This window comes from Brachyhypopomus gauderio, chromosome 19 (genome assembly GCF_052324685.1).
Source record: "Brachyhypopomus gauderio isolate BG-103 chromosome 19, BGAUD_0.2, whole genome shotgun sequence".
Lineage (NCBI taxonomy): Eukaryota > Metazoa > Chordata > Actinopteri > Gymnotiformes > Hypopomidae > Brachyhypopomus > Brachyhypopomus gauderio.
Window position 1 is genome coordinate 15951201 of NC_135229.1, and position 22357 is coordinate 15973557.

The following is a 22357-nucleotide window of genomic DNA, read 5'->3' on the forward strand; positions in this document are numbered from 1 at the left end:
TCAGTTCGGTGTGGCGACTCAGGTGTTCACAGGGTCAGAGATGGTGTGTTGGGACAGATATAGGGGAAGGGGACGTAGAAATGAAGGTCTATTCTGCGTCCTGGTCTGAGTTGTCCGACGCGTCGTCAGCTCCAGTTCCAGCCTCCGCGATGGTGTGCAGCTCGTCTGACTCCGAAGGCCGGTCTTTGAAGGTGTTGTCCTCGCGGCCCGGGGCATCTCGGGAGAAGAGGCGGGCCAAGTGGGGGCGTGGCTCTGAAGCAGGGTCTGCTGGATTGGCTTGGTCCTTGCTGTGCAGAGAGGTGGAGGCGGCCGTCCCTGTGCTCTTGCTGGAGCGGTCTTTGTTCTGGTTGACATCTGGTTCATTCAGGCCTGAAAGAAATGACAAGTGTTAGACCACAGTGGCCTCTGCCACACACTGAACAGAACAGAGCCCTCTCACCCAGCACAACGCAGCCCTTTGTCAGCACCTCTGTGTCTTCTGAAGCCAAAGCACAGCTCACATTTACTCAGCAGCATCCACTGCCGAGCCCAACATAATCAGACCTACATGATCTGACCCCTAGATTATCAGCCTTACATGATCAGACGCCTACATTGTCAGCCTTACATGAGACCCCTATACAATCAACCATACATGATCGATCCCCTACACAATCTTCCTCTATATCACTGGACACTATCAGAGCTCTAGATGATTAGACCTCTAGATGGCCAGAGTGCTTCACAATGAGAGCCCTACATGATCAGATCTGTACATAATCAGATCTCTACATGATCAGATCTCTACATGATCATACCTCCTCATAATCAAACCTCCACATGATCAGAGATGCGTTTCCCAAAACGTTTGTAACTGTAAGTATAAACCTCGTACGAATATTCTTAAATTTACAAGTGTTTCTAGAAACTCTTCGTAACTTACTTCCTACTTATAGTCGTTCATAACTTAAGAATATTCTGACCCATTCGTAACTCACTAAGTACTTCTTAACTCGAAGCTCACGTGCAGTTCTACCTCAAAAAGTAAAGAGGATGCTAATTTCACTCACGCTGGTTTTAACAAACATGTTATTTTATATTACAACATTTGCGTTTATGTTGTATGTTATCTTTTGAAGTAATTACATTGCATATACCACATTAAGTGTAAACAAAAATCAAATCTCCTACTTTGAATTATTTAGCATTAGCTGATATGTTCCCAATATTTTATTAAATCTCTCCATTCATCATCGTGCAGTCAACAGCATTTCAGACTTTCACAATTAATATATTCTTTGCAAAGAAATGGCTACAAGTTGGCCTATTAAGCTTGCTTTAACTTAACCAATAAAATTGATTGATTAATTGGTAGCTCATATAAGTAACTTAGATTAAGGCTAGCAATTGTTCTATGATGAACATGGCAGCTCTTCAAAGAGTATTGGCTTTGAATAGAAGACATAATTTAAGAAGACGATGTAATCCACAAAGCCATGTAGTTCGCCTCAATGCAGAATTTTGCCCTTAGCTCCACAATGCAGTTACTGGCAGCCCTCTGATTTTATGCCACAGGTGGGTTTCTGCAGACTGTTGGTGATGCCCACGGACTAAGCAAAGCTGACGTATCTAAATGTGTGCATGCTGTTACTAAAGCATTGCTTCGCCATGCAGCAATATATATAAAATTTTGTAAATAAATGCAATTGTAAACATTCCTGGAGTTGTTGGTGCAGTGGACGGCACTCTGATCCCCACAGAGCCTCTTGAGCCCAATCTACATCTGCCATAAAGGCTTCTCTGCTTTGAATATACAAGTAATACACAACCACCAAGGCCTCTTTATGGACATTGTGGCCAAGTGTCCTGGGAGTACTCATGACTCCTTCATCTGGACCAATTCTGGAGTGTGTCAGATGGCTAGGGACGGTGCATGTAATGGTGGACATGTACTAGATGACAGTGGGTATCCACTCTGAAGCTATATACTCCAACAGTAAGGGCACTTGTGGACATTTGACTTTCATCAGTCTTATCCTTCTTCTTTCTGAGTTCTGTCCCCTTATTTTTGACTTGACTACATAAGTCATGCCACATGCCATGTCTGATCTCTTAACATGCACTGATATTCTTGGCAATATCGTTCCATTTTTGTTTTGTTTTTTTTTCTGAATTTGAGGAACTTCCTCAAGCTTTTGAAAACAGTCTACTTTTGTTTTTGGCTCAGTTCACTCGACAGAAAGTTTCATTTTCTCTGCTTGTTTGCCACGATTTTGAATAACGTGTGAAAGGTTAATTGTGTGCCCTATTTATAGCCTTGATAAAAGCCTGTGATCGGTCAGAATTGCAAAGGTAATCATTTATGTTCTACTCATTTTTTTCTTATACTTGAAATTTTAACATTTATTAGTATTTTATGATTGTCAATTTTGTGTGGTTCGGTTTTCGACTAGCGGAGCATTTGCAGTGCAGATGCAGAGGCGGAGATCTAAAGAACTACTTAGAACTCGTTCGTAAGTTAGGAGACTACGAAGGGTTTTGGGAAACACTCGTAAATTTGGGGTTACCCTTAAACCCTTTTTCTTATACTTGAAATTTCAACACTTATTAGTTGTTAGTTTTTATGATTGTCATTTTGCCAATGATACTTTTGCGTCGTGATAATGAAAAAATGAATGTAAATCGGTGGTTCGGTTTTCTACTAGCAGAGCTTTTCCAGTTGAGATGCAGACTTAGTACTTAGAACTCGTTCGTAAATTGGGAGACTAAGAAGACTTTTGGTAAACACTCGTAAATTTTGCGTTCTTAAAGTTGTTCGTAAGTTTCTAAGATCATTCGTTATTGAGAAACGCACTCCAGATCTCTACATGATCATACCTCCACATAATCATTAGAGATGGGACCGATCCGATACAATATCGGTATTGGGGCCGATATTGACGTAATTTAACGTATCGGATATCGTGCGAATGCAGCCAATCCTCTTACCGATCCATTTTCCAGTCCGCAGCTTGAGCTGGACAATAAAAACTCCGTAACGTTAACACGAAACGCACCAGTGATCCGGACTCCACAGTTTACCTTCAACCCCCAGCAGCTTCAGTCTGCAGCTGGCTGATAAACGTCAGTGATAATGAACTAAAACAGTGATTCTCAACTGGTGGGTCGCGGACACGTTCTGGGTGGGTCGCGGACAGCTTGTAAAAAAAAGTTATAGGCTAATTTTGTACTCATCTTTTATCTTGAAAAAAGACAGAGACATGTGCCAGGGATCCAGACTGTGACTAAAATGGTCGCAATCATGACCATAAATATTACGGTAATTTGCGAGTAATATAATTATTTCCCTCGCCAGTGGTGACAAGGGATACAACGGCATTATTTTTTATGGGTGAAGATTTTTTGTCTTTGTAAAAATATCCCCCATTTTCTTTTGAGTTTGTATTTTAAAAGTTAATCGATATGCTGTAGCTCCCACTCACATATTCGTCTCTGCCCATCAACAAAGGCGGGATTCCGAGCTGAAACTTTAGCACTAAGCATTGTTGAAAATCGCGAAGACAAAAATATCTGATTTTTTCACAGTCTACATCTCTGTCGGACCATAAGAGAACACACTCCTTTATAACTGTACATAGTTTTAAGTTAATATTAATGGGATCAAAAGTCACTCATATGCATACTAGGAAACTTGGTAAAGTTCGTTTAACGTTTGCATATTCAGAATTTTTTCTTCAATAACTAAGTTAAAAGTTAGTCTAACATGGACGCAAGTGGCGGTCGTAAAGGCCCCAGAGCACTGCGCACTCTGTTTTTTGCAATAATTTCAATAACTTTTAAATGGTCCATCTAAGACCACCAAAGACGTTGTATTACATTAGGTGCATCCTAAATTACAACCTACAACTAAAAGATGGGTATTTATACCTTGCACCAATGTGTGGAGGTCAGTTTTTGTCAAATATTTCAAAAGCTTTTAAACGGTCCAGCATAAGTCCACAAAACAAGGTTGTTGATTAGGATGCATTTAATGTACTATAACTTGTTTTATGCTCTTATGATGGACATTTTAAAAGCTATTGAAATATTTGACAAAATGTGCATTTAATAAGTATACAACTTGTTTTTATCTTATAAAGGATCATTTAAAATGCGCAGTGTGCAGTTCTCTGGGGCCTTTACGACCAGCACTTTCATCCATGTTAAGGTAATTTGTAGATGGCGACAGTAGTACATTTAAAATAACGTGTCTAATTCTGAATGTGTGAACATTACACCAACTTAACCACAGTTACAAGGAAGAGAAACACATCAGTCATGTTGGATGGCAGAGATCCTAAATAACAGCTGACCTGATGTGAGTGTTGCAATGCTTATTAGTTTGTATATTATTATGGCGCCAAGAAAAAGTCGCCTGATTTTTTCCTTTTAGGAGCTACTGGCTCCTTGAGTCATTTTTTTGTCTGGAGCCCAGCATGCAAGCCAATCCTGTTGCCATGGTAACCACCAATTGTTTACCCATTTAATTTTTTATAATATTTGTATTGTATAAAACTGGGTCGCGACTTAATGGCAGTGAGAAAATGTGGGTTGTCCCGGGCTGAGACGACTTGAGAACCCCTGAACTAAAGAGCCCATAAATCGGTATTTGTATCGGTATCTGTATTGACAGTTATATATCGGTATCGGATCGGAACTAAACACTGGATCGGCCCAACTTCCACATAATCATACCTCCACATGATCAGACTCTACATAATCAGAGCTCAACATGGTCAAAGTTCTACATGATCAGACTATTATGTGATCAGATGGCTACACAAACAGATCCCACCACGATCAGACTCTCAGTCTGCCAATGGTAGCCCAGCATGCATCACTGTGGCTCTGTCCAATGAAGGACATCGTTAACTGTCTCAGGCTCAGCAAGTCCCTACACTGTCCCCACATGGTACCTACACTGTCCCCACACGGTACCTACACTGTGCCCAACGGTACCTACACTGTCCCCACACGGTACCCACACTGTCCCCACACGGTACCTACACTGTGCCCAACGGTACCTACACTGTCCCCACACGGTACCCACACTGTCCCCACACGGTACCCACACGGTCCCCACACGGTACCTACACTGTGCCCACACTGCTGCTTTTGGTTCAGAATCGTAATAGCTATGTCTTTGCTGAAAGCCCCAAACTGCTGTAACTAGAGTTAGTTTAACGCTAATTTAGTGGGTGGCAGCATGCAAGCTGCTTCTGCTGTGGGTTTGCTCTCCGTGTCACAGCCTCAGACAGCAGGACAAAAGCTGCACTATTCTGTGAGGAATGGTGCAACCGAGAATCTGCATGCTAATATTTTTATAACAGAGGCCCATTGTATGGATGGCACTGTTATTCCAGCTTAACAAAGGGAGCAGTGTAGCTGGAATAACTCCTGTAATTATGGATGCTAAACTCTTTCCATGGTGCCACTTTTCTGCTTGAGGTAGTTGTAGCAGGCCGGGTGTGGCTGCCAGGCAATCATGGATGTCAATATCAATCGGCAGGTTGTTTCAGATGTCGGTGACCACAAAAGTATGAGGTGGTGTGTTCTGTCTAACCTCCATCACCCTGACCTCTGTCACCCTGACCTCCATCAACTCTGTTCTCTCCACTGTTGATGTTACCTGCTTTATTCTCTGTTTGCCCTCTTTTCTGTTAAATGTTAGACTGAGTTTTGTCTGGTAACATGGGGTCAGTCAGCTGTGTTTCGACCCTGTTCACCGTCTGACAGTTCCAGTACCTACGGGTCATTTTTTTCTTTGCATTTTATCGTTTAGTAAAGTGGATGACTCATTTTTGCTAGTGCCCTGACACACATGACTAATGTTATTATGCCAAACATGTAAGAGGGTGTGAAGGCAGAAGGTGTGACTTCTACTGATGCTCAAACTTCTTGTGCGACATATGATCACGTGACTTTGAAGTGCATACTGCTGAATCTGACTGACAGTGTCCTATTGACATGGAATGTCGTCACACAGAGTCAAATCTACTGTAAATAATGTCAAACGTAATCTAGAAACTACGCTGTGATCCTCATCTGGTTTGTGCAAAATATAAAAAATATCTGGATTGGATATTGGATAAAAGGATTATCATGGTGAAACATTTTCAGTCCTTGCTGGGTAGAAAAATGTTTGATAGCCAAACCAGTAGCTATCAGTGGTTATCAGTGGCTATCAATGGCTATCTGTACAGTATCCACTGTGAACACCATGGTAAAGGTCTGACTATTCCAAAACCTCATTCATACCAGAACAGACAGACTAAATCAGTTTAGACAGGTGCTACAACAGAAGTTAAGCAATTCTCCACAGCAGCTGTATCAGGACAGAAACCTAGCATCAACGCTAATTTTAGACCAGGCAGTTTTATACTGTGTCAAGTCTAAGGATAAAGAATACAGTCTTAATGTGTGGTATGTGTCTAATGGGTCTAGGAAAGACATCTACAGAAGTCAGTACTAAAGCTCAACAGGCTTAATATGATTCATTCTCCATGAATAATATTAAGGTTTAATATGAGTAATATTTAGTGAATCATATTAAGGTTTCATTTGATTCATATTCAATGAATTTGTTCAATTAATCATATTAAGATATCATTTGATTCATATTCCACCCAGACTTGTGTTTGATAAATACAACTCAATATCAGTGTATTTTGTGATGGAAATCTCATCTTAATTTTTACCATGGTAAAATAATCAGTGATCTATGGTAGAGAGAGAAGAGCCAAACTCAGCCTGCTGAGAATGACTGCAGAACACAGCTCACACCAGCACTGTCACAGCCACAGACGAAGAACACAGCTCACACCAGCACTGTCACAGCCACAGACGAAGAACACAGCTTACACCAGCACTGTCACAGCCACAGACGAAGAACACAGCTCACACCAGCACTGTCACAGCCACAGACGAAGAACACAGCTCACACCAGCACTGTCACATCCACAGACGAAGAACACAGCTCACACCAGCACTGTCACATCCACAGACGAAGAACACAGCTCACACCAGCACTGTCACAGCCACAGACGAAGAACACAGCTCACACCAGCACTGTCACAGCCACAGGCGAAGAACACAGCTCACACCAGCACTGTCACAGCCACAGGCGAAGAACACAGCTCACACCAGCACTGTCACAGCCACAGACGAAGAACACAGCTCACACCAGCACTGTCACAGCCACAGGCGAAGAACACAGCTCACACCAGCACTGTCACAGCCACAGACGAAGAACACAGCTCACACCAGCACTGTCACAGCCACAGACAAAGAACACAACTCACACCAGCACTGTCACAGCCACAGACGAAGAACACAGCTCACACCAGCACTGTCACAGCCACAGACGAACAACACAGCTCACACCAGCACTGTCACAGCCACAGACGAAGAACACAGCTCACACCAGCACTGTCACAGCCACAGACAAAGAACACAGCTCACACCAGCACTGTCACAGCCACAGGCGAAGAACACAGCTCACACCAGCACTGTCACAGCCACAGATGAAGAACACAGCTCACACCAGCACTGTCACAGCCACAGGCGAAGAACACAGCTCACACCAGCACTGTCACAGCCACAGACGAAGAACACAGCTCACACCAGCACTGTCACAGCCACAGGCGAAGAACACAGCTCACACCAGCACTGTCACAGCCACAGACGAAGAACACAGCTCACACCAGCACTGTCACAGCCACAGGCGAAGAACACAGCTCACACCAGCACTGTCACAGCCACAGACGAAGAACACAGCTCACACCAGCACTGTCACAGCCACAGACGAAGAACACAGCTCACACCAGCACTGTCACAGCCACAGACGAAGAACACAGCTCACACCAGCACTGTCACAGCCACAGACGAAGAACACAGCTCACACCAGCACTGTCACAGCCACAGACGAAGAACACAGCTCACACCAGCACTGTCACAGCCACAGACAAAGAACACAGCTCACACCAGCACTGTCACAGCCACAGACGAAGAACACAGCTCACACCAGCACTGTCACAGCCACAGGCGAAGAACACAGCTCACACCAGCACTGTCACAGCCACAGACGAAGAACACAGCTCACACCAGCACTGCCACAGCCACAGACGAAGAACACAGCTCACACCAGCACTGTCACAGCCACAGACGAAGACATAGATAGAGGAGGAAGAGAAGGCAAGGGGATGAAAGAACAATCATGAGAACAGAACACACTTCACTAAGTGAGGAAGAGAGGGAAAGAGATAGAGAGAGTGAGAGTCTCCCATGACATTGTCACATCAGGGGAAGCTCCTTTATTTCACATGGACTACTGACATCTTTAAAAAGTGATGAACATGGCAACTCTTCAAAGAGTATTGGCTTTGAATAGAAGACATAATTTAAGAAGACGACGTAATCCACGAAGCCATGTAGTTCGCCTCAATGCAGAATTTTGCCCTTAGCCCCACGGTGCAGTTACTGACAACCTTCCAATTTTATGCCACAGGTGGGTTTCTGCAGACTATTGGTGATGCCCACAGACTAAGCAAAGCTGACGTATCTAAATGTGTGCATGCTGTTACTAAAGCATTGCTTTGCCATGCAGCAATATATATAATATATTGTAAATAAATGCAATTGTAAACATTCCTGGAGTTGTAGGTGGAGTGGATGGCACGCTGATCCCCACACACACTCCCAGCCTCTTGAGCCCAATCTACATCTGCCATAAAGGCTTCTAGGCTTCTCTGCTTTGAATATACAAGTAATACACAACCACCAAGGCCTCTTTACGGACATTGTGGCCAAGTGGTCTGGGAGTACTCATGACTCCTTCATCTGGGCCAATTCTGGAGTGTGTCAGATGGCTAGGGACGGTGCATTTGATGGTGGACATGTACTAGCTGACAGTGAGTATCCACTCTGAAGCTATATACTCCATCAGTTAGGGCACTTGTGGACATTTGACTTCCATCAGTCTTATCCTTCTTCTTTCTGAGTTCTGTCCCCTTATTTTTGACTTGACTAAAAAAGTCATGCCACATGCCATGTCTGATCTCTTAACATGCACTGATATTCTTGGCAATATCGTTCCATTTTTGTTTTGTTTTTTTTCTGATTTTGAGGAACTTCCTCGAGCTTTTGAAAACAGTCTACTTTTGTTTTTGGCTCAGTTCACTCGACAAAAAGTTTAATTTGCTCTGCTTGTTTGCCATGGTTTTGAATAATGTGTGAAAGGTTAATTGTGTGCCCTATTTATAGCCTTGATAAAAGCCTGTGATCGGTCAGAATTGCAAAGGTAATAATTTATGTTCTACTCATTTTTTTCTTATACTTGAAATTTCAACATTTATTAGTTGTTAGTTTTTATGAATGTCATTTTGCCAATGATACTTTTGTGTGGTTCGGTTTTTGACTAACTTTTGCAGTGCAGATGCAGAGGCTGATATCTAAAGAACTACTTAGAACTTGTTCGTAAATTTGGAGACTACGAAGGCTTTTGAGAAACACTCGTAAATTTGGCATTCTTAAAGTTACGTCTTTCTTAAAAGTTTTTCGTAACTTTCTAAGATCGATATCGGGAAACCCACCCCTGTACTATAAAGTACATACAGTAAGATTACGTACGTCTACTGCAAAAGGTTTGTGATGTCCATGGGATGTCATATAAGAAATAATTCAAGAATTTTGTTTAAAGCAGTTATCAATAAGAGAGACATTATTGCTTGTTTACCAGTGGGCTATAAGGAAACCTTTACACCTGTGAATGTCCAACAGGGTTTCTGAGTCATTCAATTTTGTTGGTTGTGTCTCCGCATCTATCAGTTATAGAAGATGCAGAGAACAACCTCACAGACAAAAGCATAGCTATGGCTTACACTGGGAAAAATGTTACAGACTGATGCTGATATTGTATGTGGCTGATTTCCTGGGTTTTACCCAACTGCTGGTGGATACTATGGAGAAGTGCTACAAAACCGTGAAGGCTTCATTGGCCTGGAAACACGCTTATGTCATGACTCCATCAAGACTAAAATAGCAGGCTTGTGATTGGTCATTTTGTGCACCTGACAAATTTCCTTTTCTTCCAAAAGTTCTTTGGCATTTTAAGTGGTAAAAAGGCCCCGAGTTCCCTGGAGATGAAAAGACTAGTAAGTGAGTGAAAGATACCCCTCCACCCCTCCACTCCTCCACCCCTCTACTCCTCCACCCCTCCACCCTTCTACTCCTCCACCCCTCCACCCTTCTACTCCTCCACCCCTCCACCCTTCTACTCCTCCACCCCTCTACTCCTCCACCCCTCCACCCTTCTACTCCTCCACCCCTCCACCCTTCTACTCCTCCACTCCTCCACCCCTCCATTCCTCCACCCCTCTACTCCTCCACCCTTCTACCCCTCTACTCCTCCACCCCTCTACTCCTCCACCCCCCCACCCCTCTACTCCTCCACCCCTCTACCCTTCTACTCCTCCACCCCTCCACCCTTCTACTCCTCCACCCTTCTACCCCTCTACCCCTCTACTCCTCCACCCCTCCACCCTTCTACTCCTCCACGACTCCACCCCTCTACTCCTCCACCCCTCTACCCTTCTACTCCTCCACCCCTCCACCCTTCTACTCCTCCACCCCTCCACCCTTCTACCCCTCCACCCTTCTACTCCTCCACCCCTCCACCCTTCTACTCCTCCACCCCTCCACCCTTCTACCCCTCCACCCCTCTACTCCTCCACCCCTCCACCCCTCTACTCCTCCACCCTTCTACTCCTCCACCCCTCCACCCCTCTACTCCTCCACCCCTCCACCCCTCTACCCCTCCACTCTCCAGCCCATCTCTCAACATCCACCCATCTAGTCATCACTAGCCAGAACTCATTTAATTATAATTTGCATATGTATATAACTGCTTTTTCAAGTTAGTTTTGTGGGTTTTTGTTGTCTGTCTCTCATATACTTATGTCTTGGATCTGATTTAAGTCTTTCTGCATAAAGTTGTGTGTGCACTTGAGAAACCTGCACAAATGCCAAATTGCTTCAAACGTTTGCTACCCACAGAACTTTCAGACTGTGTTTGGTAAATGAATGTCCAGTGTTTCTGTGGTTATTGCATTGCTATTACTGTTCCCATCATGTTTACTGTAAAATAGAGAGCTTTGTTACCACCTGCACTACTCTGGGATGCTTATTTTCTCTTTGTTCTAATTAGTAAACTGTAGAAAGGCTGAATTTAGTTTTGATTAAATCTCCAGTCTGATTGAACATTTTAAAACTTCCTCCTGCTCTTCTTTTTGTGGCAGTTTTTATATTGTAGTTTGTTGGCTGTACAAAAACATTATCAGGACAAACTCGAGAGGAAGTTGAAAAGTGTAGCAACAAATGGAGGACACCCACAGTAACAAACAAATTACAGAAAAAGAATGCAAATAGTGGGAGTGAGCCTCAGCCCCCCCCCCCCCTCTCTCTCTCTCTCTCTCTCTTCCTCACTCTCTCTCATTCTCCCCCTCTCTCTCCTTCTCTCTCTAACAATAAGGGTCAGTTTGGTGCTGGTGGGCTGGTGGTATGTCAGGCATGTGTCTGGCAGGTCTGCAGGCATGTGGCCCACACCACGCTCTCCCACCCAGGGTGAAGGACTCTCTGTGGCTCCCACTGCACACTGGACAGCTGCTCTCTGTTCTGCTGCCCTCAGCCGGCATTCTGCCCCAGCCTGCTACCCCCATCGGCCTTCTGAAATACCCTCTTAGTGTGACAGGTGTGAGCGTGTTCTGTGTTGATCTTGTACTGTATTACATGTGTGTTTTACATGTGTGTTTTAGTCTAAAGCTCCTGGTGTAATTTCCTAAGAGAAACACTTATTAACTATTGGCTCTTAGGTCAGAGGTATGAGTTCAGTGCATTGATAATCACAGCCACATTCACCACTACCTCCACCCAGCCCACTCCACCTGCCCCTCCACCTGCCCCTCTACCTGCACCTCCACCTGCACCTCCACCCAGCCCCCTCCACCTGCACCTCCACCTGCCCCTCTACCTGCACCTCCACCCAGCCCCCTCCACCTGCCCCTCCACCTGCCCCTCTACCTGCACCTCCACCCAGCCCCCTCCACCTGCCCCTCCACCTGCCCCTCTACCTGCACCTCCACCTGCACCTCTACCTGCACCTCCACCTGCCCCTCTACCTGCACCTCCACCCAGCCCCCTCCACCTGCCCCTCCACCTGCCCCTCTACCTGCACCTCCACCTGCACCTCCACCCAGCCCCCTCCACCTGCACCTCCACCTGCCCCTCTACCTGCACCTCCACCCAGCCCCCTCCACCTGCCCCTCCACCTGCCCCTCTACCTGCACCTCCACCTGCACCTCTACCTGCACCTCCACCTGCACCTCTACCTGCACCTCCACCTGCACCTCCACCTGCCCCTCTACCTGCACCTCCACCCAGCCCCCTCCACCTGCCCCTCCACCTGCCCCTCTACCTGCACCTCCACCTGCACCTCCACCCAGCCCCCTCCACCTGCCCCTCTACCTGCCCCTCCACCTGCCCCTCTACCTGCACCTCCACCCAGCCCCCTCCACCTGCCCCTCTACCTGCCCCTCTACCTGCACCTCCACCTGCACCTCCACCTGCACCTCCACCTGCACCTCCACTCAGCCCCCTCCACCTGCCCCTCCACCTGCACCTCCACCTGCGTGTGTGTGTGTGTGTGTGCGTGTGTGTGTGTGTGTGTGAGTGTGTGTGTGGGGTGTGTGTGTGTGTGTGTGTGTGTGTGTGAGTGTGTGTGAGCGTGTGTGTGTGTGTGTGTGAGCGTGTGTGTGTGTGTGTGAGTGTGTGTGAGTGTGTGTGTGTGTGTGTGTGAGCGTGTGTGTGTGTGTGTGAGTGTGTGTGAGTGTGTGTGTGTGTGTGAGCGTGTGTGTGTGTGTGTGTGTGCGTGTGTGAGTGTGTGTGTGTGTGTGTGTGCGTGTGTGAGTGTGTGTGTGTGTATGTGAGTGTGTGCGTGTGTTTGTGTGTGTGTGTGTGTGGGGGGGTGTGTGTGTGTGAGTGTGTGCGTGTGTGAGTGTGAGTGTGTGTGTGTGTGTGTGTGTGTGTGAGTGTGTGTGTGAGTGTGTGTGTGCGTGTGTGTGAGTGTGTGTGTGTGCGTGTGTGAGAGTGTGTGTTTGTGTGTGTGAGTGTGTGTGTGTGTGTGTGTGAGTGTGTGTGTGTGTGTGTGTGTGAGTGTGTGCGTGTGTGAGTGTGTGTGTGTGTGTGTGTGTGTGTGTGTGTGTGTGTGTGAGTGTGCGTGTGTGAGTGTGTGTGTGTGTGCGTGTGTGAGTGTGTGTGTGTGAGTGTGTTTGTGTGTGTTTGTATGTGTGGATGTTTGTGTGTGTGTGTGTGTGTTTGTGTGTGTGTGGATGAGTTTGTGTGTGTGTGTGCGTGTGTGTGTGCGTGTGTGAGTGTGTGTGTGAGTGTGTTTGTGTGTGTTTGTATGTGTGTGGATGTTTGTGTGTGTGTGTATGTGTTTGTGTGTGTGGATGAGTTTGTGTGTGTGTGTGCGTGCGTGTGTGTGTGTGTGTGAGTGTGTTTGTGTGTGTTTGTATGTGTGTGGATGTTTGTGTGTGTGTGTATGTGTTTGTTTGTGTGTGTGTGGATGAGTTTGTGTGTGTGTGTGTGTGGATGAGTTTGTGTGTGTGTCTTCTCAGGATAACACTCCGCTGTTCCCAAGGCAACCTTTCACTGGACAGCACTAGGCTGATCTCAGGTCAGTGTGGATGTCAAAGTCAAAGTCAAATTTATTTATATAGCGCTTTTCACAACACATGTTGTCACAAAGCAGCTTTACAATACTATGGGTCCAGATCCCTAATGAGCAAGCCAAAGGCGACAGTGGCAAGGAAAAACTCCCTATGATGGTGGGGAATAGGAAGAAACCTCGGGAGGACCAAGACTCCGTAGGGAACCCATCCTCCATGCTTTCTAGGACAATGCTTGGCACATCCCAGGACAGTGTTGGGCTTCTACATAGCTCATGCTTACTTACACTGATTGTCCTGCCAGATGGTCAAATCCAATGATTCAGTAAGATCCTCTCTCTATCTCTCTCTCTCACACACACATGCACACACACAATTAGTGTTTATGAAAGAGTGCACGGAGCACACTGGTCCCATTCTGATGCGCTCTCGGTGGAGTGACTAGGCACGGCACTCTGGAGCCCTGTTCCATTGATGAGCACAGACATCCACAGCAGTCCCAACAGCACCCCACACACTCCAGCGCCACCAAGAGGACAGAGGGAGGCCCTGCAGTGCTGGAGATCATTCACTGGAGGGTGAAACAGAACACCCTTCTGTTTTACAATTAGATTTACAATCAGAATGCTTCATTATAACTGCACAGCAGTGCAAACAAATGACAGTGCAGGACACTACAGTGCAGGACACTACAGTGCAGGACACTACAGTGCTTGACATTACAGTGCTTGACATTACAGATGATACCAACAGAAGCTGACAGAAGAGAATAAGCTATAAATTTATGGCTGTAAATTTATAAACAACATACACTAGTCACCACCATCACAATACAGTGAGAATGTCAAAGTGGAGCTAGGAATGCAATAACCCATACTGTAACCCTATTGTACTGTTATCCTACATATATGTATATACAGAAGGAGAGAGGGAGAGAGAGAGAGAGGGAGAGGAAAAAAGACATTGAACAACAGTGAAGGAGGAGGAACCGAATGGAATGATAGACGTTACTTCAACAATGCAATCCTTCAGTAGAGAGACTCAACAAAGCTGTACCAGCTAGTGACAGCTACACACACATAAAATGAGGTAAGGGTGTCAACGTGTCAATTTACAACTGAAAATTACTATTGTTGTAATGTCTTACATAATAAATTATGCAGACTATGAGAGGGTGTGTGTGTATGTGTGTGTGTGTGTGTCTGTGTGAGTGTGTGTGTATATGCAGGGGTTGGACAATGAAACTGAAACACCTGTCATTTTAGTGTGGGAGGTTTCATGGCTAAATTGGACCAGTGTGGCCAATCTTCATTAATTGCACATTGCACCAGTAAGAGCTGTGTGTGAAGGTCCAATTAGCAGGGTAAGAGCACAGCTCAAAATATTGTAATGTACACAACATTATGGGTGACATACCAGAGTTCAAAAGAGAACAAATTGTTGGTGCACGTCTTGTTGGTGCATCTGTGACCAAGATATCACGTCTTTGTGATGCAAAAGGAGGCCTTACTCCATACTAATACATTATTGTGGTCTACAACCAGGTGTATGTCTCATTGTCCAACCCCTGTATGTGTGTACGTGTGAGTGTGTGCATGCGGTGTGTGTGTATGAGTGTGTGTGTATATGTGTGTGAGTGTGTGTATACGTGTGCATGTCTGTGTATATGTGTGTGCTTGTGTATGTGTGTGTGTCTGTGTGAATTAGTGTATGAGTGAGTGTGTGTGTGTGTGTATTAGTGTATGAGTGAGTGTGTGTGTGTGTGTGTATTAGTGTATGAGTGAGTGTGTGTGTGTATTAGTGTATGAGTGAGTGTGTGTGTGTGTGTGTGTATTAGTGTATGAGTGAGTGTGTGTGTGTGTGTGTGTATTAGTGTATGAGTGAGTGTGTGTGTGTGTATTAGTGTATGAGTGAGTGTGTGTGTGTGTGTGTGTGTGTGTGTATTAGTGTATGAGTGAGTGTGTGTGTGTGTGTGTATTAGTGTATGAGTGAGTGTGTGTGTGTGTGTGTGTATTGGGTCATCACTGCCTGTAATGACTGCAGGCAGATATATAATCCCATACTCTGCACTCTCTCTGTTCTGCTAAGAGAAGGTTGTGTCATTGTTGTAATGTTATTCAGATTTAATCCTAAATGCTCACATGTGGGAGAAGCAAAAAATGGATTATGGCTGATATGAGGCTGTTTACATTTTTCATCCAATTTCCTTCAATTCAGCCAAACAGCATGAAAATGTATGTCAGCACGTAGCTCACTCCTAAATTCAATTTTTGTGAGATGGATTTACGCCCCAGAGTGGTGCAGACAGACAATTCTGATCATCTCCACCTCACAGCCACAGACCTGAAGCCTCGTTGGTTGGGTGTTGATGGTACTATGAGTCATCCCACCACTGGCCTGTTAAAGCCCGCGCACCATACACCGAGTGCTGTTAGCAGGTAGCATCATGTCCAAGCAATTACCTTAATAAACTGGATGTACATTCTGCATTAACGTTGTATCTCTAACAAACTGCATTTTGCACATGTAACATCTGCCAGAGACTATTGAACTTTGAATTTTGTGAATGAGGATATTTTTATTTAGCCCTGCCCCCATCTGTCAGTTTATGTAGCCATGTTTATGTAGCCATGTGATCCGAGATTTTGACACAGTTCCAATCTTTATATGTAGACTTAAGACTCACCTATTTAATCAAGCCTTCAGTTAATATTCTACATGTGAAGGTGTTGGGCTCGGGGGGCCCCAGATGTTGAGACTGATATGTTGATGCTGTGTTGTGACTCTAGTTGTGACAATGACTTGACTGGAAAGCAATGTCTCAGTGAGCCCTCATGACTGTGGTCACCTCTGAACCCCTTTAGTTATGCTGCTATAGATTAGTCTGCCGGAGCCACATGCTAATCACTGGCACGTGAGCTATGTACGTTTAATTAAATCAATGGTGGTTTAAATTGATGTCCACACACTCAACCTGTACTGTCTATCTTTTTGCATGCTTCTACCTAAGACGATTACATCCAAGCACCTAAAAGCACCTGGGAGATGGTCTGGCTTGCTGGTGGATGTACTGATGATGGGGTTGGATGTGCCATTGCCACAAGAGGACGTGCTGATGCCAACACCTACCTGTGACTCTCCATCTGCACTGAAGGGACTGTGACTACTTGGGCTGATAACTAGAACTACAACTATAACTATAGAACTACATTTGGACTACAAATACAGACTTCTGCTAGCGGGCTAGCTTGGTCCTCCCGAGTTTCTTCCTAATCCCCACCATCATAGGGAGTTTTTCCTCGCCACTGTCGCTCACTTAGGGAACTGGACCCATACAATTGTAAAGCTGCTTTGTGACAACATGTGTTGTAAAAAGTGCTATATAAATAAATTTGACTTGACTTGATGTTAGTGTTGGTCCCTCCTTGTGTTTTGTACCATTGCCCCTTGTTAGCGTGTTCAGGTGTGTTCAGGTGTTGTTTTGTTTGGTGTATTTATGCCATTTGTTTGGTCAAGTCAGTGCTGTTCATTGTTTCTGTGTCACAGCCCTTTTGTCCATGTGAGTTTAGCCAGTTTTGTCTTTGTTGTATTGTGTCTGAGCCTTAGTTACATGTTGGAAGATGTCTTTATTTAACTCGTTGACTGATTTAACCCAAGCCTGCTTATTTAATACTGATTTTGGTTTATCCTTTATTAAATCTCTCTCCTCTCAGCATTTGCGTCTACCTCTTTGCTCCATGACGCCTGCAGCATCACAATTTACTACATTCACTCTGGGTAGCCAGTCAGTTATCAAACTGCTCTTGTAAAACTAGGGTGAGTACCAAGCCAGTGAGGGCACTCTTCTTTTTTTGATCAGCTGTTAGTATTGCAAGTACTTGTTCTAATCACTGGAAAGGTCACTTCCTTTAGACGTGGCCAATATTTATTAGTTCTTTTATTAATTATTGAACAAACAGTGCAAATAGTGGTCCGATTCAGCTATGCAGGCTACTGCAAATTTTACTGTGCTTTACTGCAAACATGGACACTTGTAAAGCTGCTTTGTGACAACAACTGTTGTAAAAAGTGCTATATAAATAAAAATTGATTGACTGATTGATTGACTGTGCAGAATGTGGCTGGGTGTGGGTCCCACTGAGTTAATCTTGGGTTCATGTCATTCATTCGAGCGAATCAGTTCTACATTCAACTGCTATTTGAATATGACCTGTTATTTGAATGAGTTTGTCAGTTCTTTCTGAATGCTGTGCAGGCTTCATCTCTCAGCTCACAGTTGAACAGAAACATCCAGCTCTAACCTTAGCTCGTACCATCAGCACCTGTAGTGCAGTGTGGTCAACCCTAACCCTAACCCAGTGTGGTCAGTGCCTGTAGTGCAGTGTGGTCAACCCTAACCCTAACCCAGTGTGGTCAGTGCCTGTAGTGCAGTGTGGTCAACCCTAACCCTAACCCAGTGTGGTCAGTGCCTGTAGTGCAGTGTGGTCAGTGCCTGTAGTGCAGTGTGGTCAACCCTAACCCTAACCCAGTGTGGTCAGTGCCTGTAGTGCAATGTGGTCAACCCTAACCCTAACCCAGTGTGGTCAGTGCCTGTAGTGCAGTGTGGTCAACCCTAACCCAGTGTGGTCAGTTCCTGTAGTGCAGTGTGGTCAGTGCCTGTAGTGCAGTGTGGTCAACCCTAACCCTAACCCAGTGCGGTCAGTGCCTGTAGTGCAGTGTGGTCAGTTCCTGTAGTGCAGTGTGGTCAGTGCCTGTAGTGCAGTGTGGTCAGTGCCTGTAGTGCAGTGTGGTCAACCCTAACCCTAACCCAGTGTGGTCAGTGCCTGTAGTGCAGTGTGGTCAGTTCCTGTAGTGCAGTGTGGTCAGTGCCTGTAGTGCAGTGTGGTCAACCCTAACCCTAACCCAGTGTGGTCAGTGCCTGTAGTGCAGTGTGGTCAGTTCCTGTAGTGCAGTGTGGTCAGTGCCTGTAGTGCAGTGTGGTCAACCCTAACCCAGTGTGGTCAGTGCCTGTAGTGCAGTGTGGTCAACCCTAACCCAGGTGGTCAGTGCCTGTAGTGCAGTGTGGTCAACCCTAACCCAGGTGGTCAGTGCCTGTAGTGCAGTGTGGTCAGTGCCTGTAGTGCAGTGTGGTCAGTGCCTGTAGTGCAGTGTGGTCAGTGCCTGTAGTGCAGTGTGGTCAGTTCCTGTAGTGCAGTGTGGTCAACCCTAACCCTAACCCAGTGTGGTCAGTTCCTGTAGTGCAGTGTGGTCAACCCTAACCCAGTGTGGTCAGTGCCTGTAGTGCAGTGTGGTCAACCCTAACCCAGTGTGGTCAGTGCCTGTAGTGCAGTGTGGTCAGTTCCTGTAGTGCAGTGTGGTCAACCCTAACCCAGGTGGTCAGTGCCTGTAGTGCAGTGTGGTCAGTGCCTGTAGTGCAGTGTGGTCAGTGCCTGTAGTGCAGTGTGGTCAACCCTAACCCAGTGTGGTCAGTGCCTGTAGTGCAGTGTGGTCAGTGCCTGTAGTGCAGTGTGGTCAACCCTAACCCAAACCCAGGTGGTCAGTGCCTGTAGTGCAGTGTGGTCAGTGCCTGTAGTGCAGTGTGGTCAACCCTAACCCAGTGTGGTCAGTGCCTGCGCTGCTAGGGACGTGTTTTATGTGTACTGTCAGGATGCAGGAGCCCTGAGCTAGAGGTCTGCGTGGGACTGCTTTTTTAATCCCGCTCCCGCTTGTTTTAGACCCGCTCCCGCCCGCTCCCGCCAAAAAATCGAGATGCATCCAATTGCACAGCTGGAGAGCCAACTGCAGTTCTAGACCTGCAGTTTTAGACCTGCAGTTCTAGACGTGCTGTAGTTTTAGCCATGCGCCACCTAGTGGCTCGGAATGTAGCTAACGACAGCCAACTGCAGTTCTAGACCAGCAGTTCCAATGCATGCCGTAGGCTCAGGGGCTTGTATATTGTAATAATCCATTGTATAAAGAGTTTATTTGTTAAATATGCCCATTGATTCTCAATTGTTTTAGCCAAATCTCTAACATTTGACAAGTTTTAAACGATAATGTACACCACATTTTGTATTTAAATAGAAGTAGTACGCCTCATTTTCCCTGTTCTTTTAGGGAGTTTGGATTAATTTTGTCATTTACACACACAGCTTGTCTCCTGAAGATATTTTATTTTTAATTAAACTACTGGATTACTGGCATAGGCTATTTTGTATTAAAAATCAGCAAAAATTGCATAATGTCAGGATGCTTTCAGTAAGTAAGCATACGTTTCCAGAATGTTAGGAGTGATTTATTTTACTCGTATACCTTCATTGGCATGCAACTAGCAAATATTATGTGATACTTGGGGTTTTTCGCTCACACGCCACACATCCGATTTCTCACGCCGAAAAAAAATCTAGTTTATTTACCTCTGATCCATATCTATGATTCAATTAGTTACCAGTTCGCTCTGGCGCAAACACTGGCGACCGATCGATCGCAATATAATACTAATTTTTGTCCATTTTACGTTCGCCACCACCCCCCCCCCCCCCCCCCCGGCAAAAATTTACGTTCGCAGGACTAGCATTTCTCTCAAAGTCGAAGTAGCTACAAAGTAGTCATAAAGGTAGCCAGAACTAACGAACTAAGACACACTAACGCTAGCCAGATTCATCCTTCATGACATAAACATTACGATAACACAAAAATGACCTTCAGACCGATCATATTTACATTTACATTTATGGCATTTAGCAGACTAAATATATGTGTATCATATATTAATATGCTCAATTGTATCAATATTCAGAACATAGTCTGGGTTCTTATGGGTTAATAATGATGGGGAAATGCTACTTTAGCTTGCTTACTACTTTTAGTATTAATAGTAGCGTAGTAAGTGCTAATTTCCTTCCTTTAAGTTGTTTCAAATTTAATCAAAGTAGCTACTAAGTAGCCATAAAAGTAGCCAGAACTAACGAACCAAGACACACTAACACTTGCCAGATTCATCCTTCATGACATAAACATTACGATAACCCAAAAGTGACCTTCAGACATTATCATATATCTATCATATATTATTGTTGCTTATAAATATCATTCTTCCATCTGCTCCCGCGACATACTAAAACACTATCTGGATATTACGTTACATACATCTAAAACTACGGCACGTCTAGAACTGCAGGTCTAAAACTGCAGGTCTAAAACTGCGGTTGGCTCTCCGGGTGTGCAATTTGATGATGTAGAAAAAATCGCTTGTTTTAATCCCGCTCCCGCCCGCACCTGCTTGTTTTAATCCCGCTACCGCCCGCACCGGCCAAAAAATCGCTTGTTTTAATCCCGCACCCGCCCACCACATACACATTTCTGTCGCCCCCGCCCGCAATCCTAATATGAATTGAATTAATTAGATTTAGTACTTGAAATTTTCTTATGTATTTATTAAAACATCAATATAGTGATTGATCGCGCTGTCCCATTTCTTATCACAGTCCAAACACATCCCGTTAGGTGACGTACACCAACACTTTCTGACATGTATCACAACAAGCCGATTTCCATCTCCATTAATTACAATGGAATATGACTTCCATACATCAGACTTTCCTGTAGTTGGCTTAATTGTGGTGTATTCGCCTGTTTTAATAGAATTTTCCACAGCTGAAACTGGTTGACCGTCTACAGCAGGGGTCGGCAACCTATGGCACGCGTGCCACCATTGGCACACCGAGGCATAATCACTGGCACGCGACACGCTGGACCAGCATCAGCAAAAATATATATTTTAATATAAATTATTATATTAATGGATTATACTTTCGCGAGTGACCGTAGCGCGCGACTCCGCACGCACACCTCACGCTAACGGCGGAGGCGTTTAAACTTGGCGATCGATCGCGATATAATACTTTGTTTCGATTTACACCCCCCCCCTCCTCGGTCAACAATTTAAACTCGCCGCCATAGTGGCACACTCATTGACTGGACATGTTAAAGTTGGCACTCCATGTCTCAAAGGTTGCCGACCCCTGGTCTACAGTCTCTGCCATTTCTGTATCAAAATGACAAAATGACGCACACTTCATGTTCACGTGATCAGTTGCTTAGCCAATATTTTGAATTAGTTTATTGCTTAGTTACTGAATGATTAGTTGTTTTTGTCCTGTTCCTTATGCATGGAAATCATTGCGTTGTTATTATTATAATTTTCTAGACTATTAATTTGCGGGATTTTTCTACATGTATATGTGGTCGCGCTCCCGCATCGCCTGGACTAATTCAACTCCCGCTCCCGCCAATAACAATTAAATTCTGTCCCACGCCGCAAGATATTCTGTCAGGTCCCGCGGGACCCGTGGGATTACCGCGGGAGTGCAGACCTCTACCCTGAGCTGCTCCATTAGGTTCTGCTGTCATCTAACAAAACTAGGCAACAATCGCCTAGTGCAGCAAGTTATTGTTCAGTTTGAGAAAATTTATACCAAACTCTTAATGCACACACCTCTCCTGTTACTACACAAGAAATCCAGTTATTTCCAGAAGAATGTTTTTGAGAAAAGCACTTTTGTTTAATACAAGAGGAGGAGAGGTAGAACTAAGAGGAGGTTTATGGATGCAGTGGTAGAGGATATGAGAGTGGCTGG

At 45.1% G+C, this 22357-nt stretch overlaps 1 protein-coding gene and 1 long non-coding RNA gene across 2 annotated transcripts in view; one reads left to right on the top strand and one right to left on the bottom strand.

The window, feature by feature from the left end:
- Positions 1 to 4: 4 nt before the first annotated feature.
- Positions 5 to 22357, bottom strand: part of LOC143482796 (myelin basic protein-like) — a 78446-nt gene continuing 56093 nt past the window's right edge. The window contains exon 4 of the mRNA XM_076981330.1: positions 5 to 369. Coding sequence (XP_076837445.1) covers positions 89 to 369 — 281 coding nt within the window. The 3' untranslated portion in view covers positions 5 to 88. The remainder of the gene's footprint in view (positions 370 to 22357) is intronic.
- Positions 14756 to 17618, top strand: LOC143483020 (uncharacterized). Its single transcript, XR_013122361.1, has 3 exons — positions 14756 to 14828; positions 16075 to 16177; positions 16750 to 17618. It is a non-coding gene; the product is annotated as an uncharacterized LOC143483020 (long non-coding RNA).